At 47.1% G+C, this 9,063-nt stretch overlaps 1 protein-coding gene and 1 long non-coding RNA gene across 9 annotated transcripts in view; both read left to right on the top strand.

The window, feature by feature from the left end:
- The first annotated feature begins 1,590 nt into the window (after nt 1-1,590).
- LOC112550574 lies at nt 1,591-3,146 on the top strand. The gene is made up of 2 exons (XR_003094498.1): nt 1,591-2,038; nt 2,922-3,146. It is a non-coding gene; the product is annotated as an uncharacterized LOC112550574 (long non-coding RNA).
- A 4,129-nt stretch (nt 3,147-7,275) lies between these two features.
- Nucleotides 7,276-9,063, top strand: part of LHX9 (LIM homeobox 9) — a 16,893-nt gene continuing 15,105 nt past the window's right edge. For 2 of the 8 annotated variants that reach the window (XM_006025521.3, XM_006025513.3), the window contains exon 1: nt 8,029-8,330. In XM_006025521.3, the coding sequence (XP_006025583.1) occupies nt 8,303-8,330 (28 nt within the window). In that variant the 5' untranslated portion in view covers nt 8,029-8,302. Of the gene's footprint in view, nt 7,291-7,486; nt 7,527-7,595; nt 7,664-7,765; nt 7,895-8,028; nt 8,331-9,063 lie in introns of those variants that run through there. The other 6 variants (XM_006025517.2, XM_006025516.3, XM_006025515.2 and 3 more) reach the window with 6 other exon arrangements.

Below are 9,063 nucleotides of genomic sequence, written 5' to 3'. Positions count from 1 at the left end.
GCCCCGCTGCCCCTGGGGTTGCACCATGGCGGAGGGTCTCTTGCAAAGTGTCGCTTGTATTGGCAAAGGGGAGGATTCGCTTGGGACTGCGCTAAGGGCCCGCGGTCACTGCCCCCGCGTTCGGAAAGCTCCGGAGTTTCTGTCCAGCAGGTGACAGACCGGCCGGAAGAGGACAGGCAGCACCCGGCGTCTCCGCCTGTCACCCGCCGACCGCGGGGGTGTAAGGAGCACGGGCGGGGGAGCTGCACCGGCACCGCGCGAGGGACGCGCTGGCCGAGAAGGGGCTCTCGCCGCCCTCCGGTCCAGCCCCGCGGGCGGGTGCTAGCCCCGTGTTTGCCCTCCTCTAAGGGAAAGGAGTTGAACAGCCGCGCCGTGTTTGCAAATCGCTCCATAGTTCCTTGTAGCTTCAAGTCTGGAGTGATGAAAGTTGCTTTTGATCATCACGTAGCACTTCAAGCAGCAGAAGCTGTTTTATACCCGCTGCTGCACTGAAACGGGTTATATATATATATATATATATGGAAATATGTGTGTGTATGTATGTATGTATGTATGTATATAATATATATTCCCAAACGATCTATGTTCTTGAGATATCTATCACTCTACCTATATGTATAGATAGATAGATAGATAGATCTATATATTATATATAATCAAGAACATTCTAAAGGGAACATATATAAAGGGAATATATATTCCCAAATATTCTTGATTCGTATGAATCAAGAACATTATATATATATAGAGAGAGAGAGAGAGATGAATCAAGATCTCATTATAGATATTAATGTAGACACCCACATATATGAATCAAGAACATTTGGAAATATATATTCCCTTTGTATATGTATAGAGTGAGAGGGAGAGAGATTATTGATAGATTATATAGAGAGATTTCTATCTCGAGATATAGATTTATGTCTATATATAAATCAAGAATATCTGGGAAAGGGAAAAATGTAAAAAGTGCAAAAGTGAAAAACGTCCAGAGTGAAAAGTGTTGAGGTTTCCCCCCCAAGCAGCTGACGCTTCGATTTGCATTTTTCCCCTTTTTCTGGAAGCACACATTCAGCATCAGACATTTGCACTTCACTAGGTGTGAACTACTAAGGCAACTACAACCCGGAGGTGAAAGTCCCTTTTCTTCTTAGACAAGCTTGGAACAATGTCGATAATAGGCAAGTTCTCTCTGAGCAATCGGGTGGAGAAGGCTGGATCTGTGGCTGTGCTGTAGATAAGCAGCCCTTACTTCTCCCGTTCTCTTGCTAGCTAGGGCTGGTGCCAGGGCTGGGTGCGAGGGCCAGAACATAATGGTAGTATGAATGCATTTAATCACGAATCACCAATAGAGCTGATTTCAGTTTTAAGCAGTTGGATTTTAAGGCGATCATGATCAATCCACGGCCCGCGTGAAACCACGGGCAGATGAGGAATGCACAGCGTTGAGGCTGTTTGTTTCTGTTTTAAGGCCGGCCGGCACACCTACGTGGATCCACTCACTGGCTATTTAGTGTTCACTCAAGTTGCCCACTTGCAGAGAGGTAAATGCTGCGGCTCTGCCTGCAGACATGTGAGTATGCACTCCTCGCCCCGCAGCCTTAGATCGTGCCCTGCACTCTGTTTTGTGCCTGTTCAATCCTTTTGCTATCTGGTGTTAGGGGAGGCTAACGACTCTTGCATGCTTCACGGTGAAATTTAGACCAGCCAAGAACAGCGGTCCAGGGAGGGATCACTGATGACTGAAACTTAAAATAGGAGGTTGCGACATTCGACGTTGACATTGTCCTGGAAACGCTGGAGGGAGACTTGCACAGGAGTGAGTCAGTGGGTTGCCGCTTTGTATGAGTTATGATCTCTTGGGCAAGTCCAAGATGCCTGTGAGAAGAACCAGCATGTCAGAGTCTCTTTCCAGCCAGCTTTCTCCTTTTAAAGCAACGAGTCAACATAAATAAATCATCTTGCCACAAAAGCAGTTCAGCTCTCTAGAATTCTGTTAAAGGATCGGTTTTCCACCCGGACTGAGATGCAGCTGAAGGTGTGGAGTACGGTGTGATTTTTTTAAAGAAATGAGCATTTCCGAATACATTTTCGAAACCGAAGTTACACCCTTCGCGGGGTAGGGTTAGGGGGGAAGCAAGGGGGACACCCTTCCTCCAGTGAAATAAATGGCTAAAGTCCCATTGATTTCAACGGTGACAGCATCAGACCCAGAATTATAAACTGAGTGATCACCTTCCTACTGGGGCGAAGTGTCCGAAGTGCCCAGAAAGGTAACGCCTGTCTCCCCGCAGTAGATCTAGACAAGTAGGTTAGAGAGGGCTGTGGAGAACCCAGTGTAAGCAGGTTCGGACTTAGTCCTGCTTTGCCTTCTCGGTTGAAGAGATGTGTTCACTGGAGATCTTTCTTGGAGGTGAAGTTGACGAAGAAGCCATGCCAAGGACTCACTCTTCCACGAAGGGCTCCTCCGGGTCCTCTGGAAAGAGATCCTGCATAAATAACGGGCTTTGAAACCCAGGATCAGGACATATTCAGTTATTCCGGACAGTAGTGAAAATCTATAGCATTTTACTGTCCCTCCTGCTCCTTTGCACTCTGGGGTTGTCCCCTTAGAGGGGTTGTTTCGGGAGCTCCGTTATGCAGAACATTTTGCAATAAGAAAGAAGTCTAAGAATAAAAGACTGCTTTGGACAGTCAAATCGCTGGAGTTGGAAGGACACGTTTAGGAAGTGGTTTCTTGGACGCTAATTAGGACCATTCGCTTGGGGTTGCCATTATTTTCCTTTTTAGTTTGAAGGGCACACTAGATCAAATAATTTATACACCATCATTAATGATTCTTAGCTGTCAGCAGAATCGGGCTTTTTTTTTATCGGGGTGGCTGTACAGTGCAATAACGCCTTATTTTATTTCTTCTGCAGTGTCCATACGATCAAGCTAACGTAAAAGACCCGTCCAAAAAGAAGCGGTTCAACTCCTTTTTCTACGTTTGACCATTCATGCCTTTGTCTTCTCCAGAGCCCACAGGAAGCAGAGCCGGAGTTAGCTCTTTGTGGCTTGGACTGCTCAAATAGTGGTGACCCTTTCCCTGACGCTGCCTTGTGGGGAATGCATTTTAATTGTAATAAAAAACTAATTAAACCCCATGTGCGCGTGTTTCATATGCTACATTATCGTTATCGACTGTCCTTTCCCTTTTTTTTTTTGGTCCCGTGGCTCCCAGGTTGCAAACTAGGAGCAGGAGGAAATTTCGCTTTAATTGGGCAATTGGGGATCCGATGTATTGGGGAGTTTTTTGGTTTTTTGCTTGTTTGGGGGGGTTGGGTTTTTTGACTTTGCTGCCCTGAGCCTTGCTCTTGGACACGCCCGCCAGTCCTTTCAAGAGATGTTGAGGGTTGTAAACTGGAGCGCCTCCCTGCTTATTTCTTTATGAACGTCTGTACATTCTGGGCACAAACAAGCGTTACTGGCATTGCATCGTGCAACATAAAAGAATGCCCCCCAAATGCCAAAACGGGTCCGATCCGATCCTTAACATAGGCCTGGCCAACCTATACTGGGGGACAGCGAGGTCTTGCTGGAAGTGGGAGTCTGCACTAAGCGGTCAGCCCAAATGAGATCAGGTCCAGATGTCATTCCAGGAGCTGCTCTGAGAATGGCAAAGCAGGCACCAAAACAGGCATGAACTTTCCCCCACTCTCCCACCATGCCATCACCTTGAGGTACAATCAAAGGAGGTTTCCTGACAGCCTCCTTACTAAATTAAGCCCCCGGAATTGAAAAGGGGCTGGGTGGGTGGGTGGGGGAGGTCTTCGGGGGACTTGAGGTGGAGGGCGGGGGGAAAAGCACTCCACAGATTTGCTCGAGTTTTTGAATAATTTAGGTTCTTTGTATGTGATTGAACACGAGTCTGTTTCGTGTCCAAGTTGGTAAACGCCTTTGAAAAGGCGAGAGAATGATGTTTGCAAACATAAAATGAAATGTAAAGTGTGCTACAAATATTCATGAGCACCCAGGAGGTGCTTAACTCTGTTGTCGGATAGAAGACACCTTACCGAGAACTGCTTTCTCTCTGCTGCATTAATAGGAGGAAAAAAAAGTCCTGCTTTATTCCCCGAGAAAGTTCTTGAAATCTTGACTCGAGTATTTCCCTCTCCCTGTGTCATTACGATAAGATGTCCCCCAGCCTGGCTAAGGTGTCCATGGGTGGCTGAGTACCAGGCAAACGACCAAGCAACCCTACTGGTGAATCTTTTTGAGTTCAGGTCCCTCCTTCCCACCTATCTCCCCAGAAACGTGTTGTGCCAACTCTGGGAATCGACTGGACATGCAGCCATCAGGATGCTACACCAGACTCCAAAGAGGGACCTTCCATCCCGGGGAAGGGTAGGATGGGGATGGGATGCCCTCAGTGGCTGCAAGAAGTAGGAGGGCATTTTTTCGTGCATGTATTGTCAAACGAAGCAGCCAGCCCTATTGAGGCTGGAAGCTATTACCAACAGTTGCTTGGTGTTCCCGTTTTTATCCATCTTCTGCTTTGGTTGAACGAAATGGCTCACAAGCCATCCCAGAAAGATGCTTTTGCAGTCTCCCAGATGCTAAGGTTTAGATCATTTGAACGTCAGCGCAGCCTTCTGGCAACATTAAACATCCAAATGGATTTCGTTTGTGCATTAATATTATTCAGATGGGAGAGTAGCCGAGTTTAGAGCTAAATTCCTCTTCCGTCGCTTTAGTCATTGGATCTAAATGAACATCGCGTCTGGCGAGTACACAGACTGAAGCCACATTGCACAGAATGTGTCCAAATCACTGAAACTCCTTGGACTAGCTCTGCTAACAAACAGTGAATTGCCATGTGGGGTCAGGAGAGGTGCTTCTGTAGCCTAATGCACGCATGTACGAAGGGGGATTTGTTCTGGCAGGGAAATACAGGCGCAAATGCACAGCCCAGACCTCCAGACCAGGCTCTGCTGCTCTCCCAGGTAGGCGAGGGTCCAGTCTCAGCAGCTTCGTGTCTCAGGGAATCAAATGCTTGTTACTGTAATGAACTGACCCTCTAGCAACTGGTTCTCCTCGCTGTCAGCATCGGGGGTTCCTCTCTCCTCGGCGATCTGATAAGCTGGAGGATTTCCAGTGTAAGGTCTAGTTATGTCGTCTCCGCAGCAATAACAACAATGAAATAAAGCATGACATTATTTAGGCACGACGCAGCAGGTGGCTTATTATAAGCCTGGCATATTCTCTGCCTCCTACCCCCATTAGGGCGTCGGTAATTGCGAAAAAAATATTTAACATATTTTTACATAGATTAGAAACGAAACGAGTGGATTGCGGGGAAAGGGATCTCGGGCTCTTGTGGGTGCTTTTGGTTTATGAGGGGTGATCCGCCCGACAGCCTAAAATGCAGGAGCTAACTTTGGAAGTGGGTGTCTCTTCGCCTCTTTTCTGTTTGTGTGCTTCTCCCAAAGGCAACTGGTGCTGGTATGGGCACGGACAAAAAGGGGCCCTTGGTAGTAAGTAATATTAATAACGATCAGACGTAATAACAGCGACCCAGGTGATGGCTGATGTCCCGAAGAGATGCAAAATAGCGCAGGCCACCTGAATGATTTGCGCACATTGTCTGTTTGCAGCTCAGCTTTGCAGATGCCAGAATTAAAATTCGTCATTAGTAAGGATTACTTTTGCCATTGGACGGATCGGCTTTGAACTTCCCGGTTGAAAGTGGATTTGATGAAAACCTTACAAAATAAAGTCATCGTCTGGTCTGGGTTGGGAGTCAAGCAGCCTTGCGGCGCATTAGTATCAGTAAGGCAAACTTTGCGCAGTTATTGCGCCCTGTCTACACCCAAAATCCCCATTTTGCAAAAAAACAAAAACAAAAAACCCAACAAACCCCACCCCCCAAAACCCCCCAACAAAAACCAACATCGCGCTTTGTCGCATCGATGCGTTTACATGACTTCCCTTCCTTGGCACCTGCTTAAATATTTTCTTCAGGTGAGCTGCTGGGTGAGAGATCCTACTGTATTCTGTGGATCCCTGTTAAAATAGGATGGGAGCTGAAATGAATGCCTTTTCCTGAATGGCATCCCCTGAATCTCTGATTTTCGCAGAGCGTTTTATTGCTAGCTCTTTGTAGGGACCGGAGCGATCTGCGTTAAGTGTGCCCTGAGCGGAGCCCGCCCTGCAATCGCGCTACTAACTCATTTTTAAAGCCAGGATGAAAATCGTGGCGTGGAGAAGAGCGCAGCAGTGACACGATTTTATTGTTGGGTCTGAAGCATGAACTCATCCCACTCTAGCAGCTGGTTGTTGACAACTCCCGCGGTTGCCCAAGTCTAGGCAAAGTAGGGAACTTACTTTCTGATCTGCCCAAAGCTGCGTGATCAAATCTAGTCCATTTCTGCACGACACCTTCCCTACAGGGGTCGAGCGATTTTTTTTTCTTTTTGTTCGCATGCCCTTAAAAGATTTGGTGTCACTTAATGTGCCATAGAATAATTGTACCATAGAAATCTTGACTCAGTTATTTTTTTTTTAATCTAACAAAATGTAAGCGAGACGATTAGCATCCCTTGCCCCTTTTGAATACATAATTAAACTGGCCACTTATAGTCACTGGCCCGGTCGCTAAGAAGAGAAGAAGTGGAAGTGTCAGAGGAGAAAGAAGCGCACACACCCGAGAGAAGCCATCCAGCATTTCTGCTCCAGAAACAGGCGGTATTGAGATCCGTGATGCAGCCCCCTCTCCCTGAGACCCTTCGGGGAAAATTGGTGAGAAAGACGCTGGTGCCGTTCTTCCTTAAGAGCCTGATTGAAAGCCCCAGATCCCTGCCTGTGTGCTGGATCCGTGCCTGCCCCTGCAAGAAGGATGCCTCCAAGTATAAAAATGACTCGCAAAGCCATATTTTCCTTATTGTTGTGAGTCAGTGGATCAATTGCCCTCGGTGCTGCCACCTCAGCAGCAATGATTCCAATCCCTCTTGGCATCTGATTTTATTTTAATGGGTTAAATTGGATTCACTTTTGCAATTACCCCAGGTTTGACTGCGCAGTATTGTATGACAACTCACAGTTTCATCGGGGTTGGCAAAGCGAGGTTGCTCCACACATCCGTACATCATATCACATCAGATCAGGCTGAAGTTTGCTGTTTAGAGACTCCATTGGAGAGAGGCTTTATGTGAAAGTGGGAAGGGTTGATCCATTCCGTAGCTGGTTCAGTACGATTTGTGGGGGGGATGTGCACTGAAGGCAACAACACAGAGGAATTGCTGCTCAGATGTGAATATGCACAGATCGAAAAAATGACTCGATGGGGGGACACGCAGCTCAACACAATATTTTAGCAGCCCTCGCTTTTTTCTTTCTTTTTTTTTTTTTTTTTTTGGTTAATTTCCTAATATGTGCTTTGCTTTATTAGTTTTATTTACAACCAGCTCCCCATTAACACCTCACCTGATTACTGAGAGCTGAGACAGCTGATTAGGAAAACCCAACAAACCAGCTAAGGCCGGGAGGTGGGGTTTCTGGGTTTGTTTTTTTCCCTCCCTTTCCTCCTTTCTTATTTATTTATTTGTTTTGGGGGTTTTTAAATATTTTGAAGCGTAAAGAAAATAAAAGGCAGGTAGGAGCGTGTGTTAGGAAGAGGTCAGAGGTTAGAAATTCACGTCAATTCTATATTAGAGGCTGTGTAGTGGGAGAGAGAGAAGGGGGGAAATCTTTCCACCAAGCAGCTTGTTTATTTTAATTAACATAGGGATCCTCTGCTAGGAACAAGGAACAACCTCCATCTACTGGCTAGATCGCTGCGTTTCTTCTCCAGCCAAAACCCATCCCTCGCTCATTAAGGAGGCACAATTTGGGGAGAAGCTGCTAAGGTCTCAAGGTAAGATCATGCATGAGTCTTTGCTAAGAATCCGGCTATTTAGACCTCACGGATGTCATTTGCTGCAGCTTTTTTTTTTTAAACACAGAATGGTGGTTTCCCCAAGTGTATTGGCAGACAGCATTTGGTGCATGTGAGCGGGTTCCTCTCTAGAAATAGCAGCCTGATTGAGCCATTCTCTTTAATAAAGAGAGGCTGGGTTATTTATTTATTTTAATGTTTTTTTCCTAAGGACCCTGGTGTCCTTTACCTGCTTGTGAATCTGGGCTGGGGAGAATCCCTGACAAATTCAGGAAAAAATGTGACCGCTTCCACGTGAAACTTGAATGCGTCCTCGCTTTAATTAGGAGCAGAGTGCAAATACAAGGTTAATATTCGGGTTAATATAAGACAATTAACAAGCCAACAATGCTGAGCAGCTCCACTCTAAACTCAGGTTAGTGCCAGACAACAATCTGCCTCTCTCTCTCTCTCCTGGCTGCTTGATTATATATGCTTGCGGTTACTCGGCGCTGGGCTGTGGCAGTGTGCGTTGGGCATCGCCGTGCGAAATGCCGCACTGTTTGTAATTAAAATCCCCTCTTCTTCCGCAAACCAACACGCAGCCCAAGGTCCACGTTTCCAGGTGGGAGCAGACGCAGGTTTTCAACTCCGGATTCAGGCTCGCTTGCCCTGGCGGGTCTCAGCCTAGCAGCCAGCCCGGGGAAGAGAGGGACTGATTTGTGTGGCCGGGGTGTTGTGATGCATCCGCTCCCTCCGCAGTGTCTCTGGTGCGATGCTCCCGAAGTTGCCAGCAGTAAGGATCCCAGCTGACTCCGACCGGGAGAAAGGCAGTGGTGATGGCCGATGTTGTTTCTGACCCCAGCTTGGACATTGAAACGACAGCATCGGCCCCTTAATGATGCCATTCATTTACATGCTGGAAACAACATCCGCTACATGGGATGCGGCCGCAGAGAGACGTGATGCAATTCAGCTTTCCCTCCTTTGTGCCTACGGGGCTGGTATCAGTCGTGGATTTTCGGACGGGGGGGCATGGATTACTAAAGGCGTTTTATTCCAGCACGAGCTCAAAAACTAGGCTTGTGATTGAAATGAGACCTTCCTCTAACCCACCCGGCTTGCAGGCAGCTGGATTCCAGTGCTGCTGCTGCTCCTGCGCTTTGGGG

Source organism: Alligator sinensis, unplaced genomic scaffold (assembly GCF_000455745.1).
Source record: "Alligator sinensis unplaced genomic scaffold, ASM45574v1 scaffold34_1, whole genome shotgun sequence".
In the NCBI taxonomy this organism is placed as follows: domain Eukaryota; kingdom Metazoa; phylum Chordata; order Crocodylia; family Alligatoridae; genus Alligator; species Alligator sinensis.
Note: the sequence above shows the minus strand (reverse complement) of the source record. Positions and strands in the feature narration are given on the sequence as shown.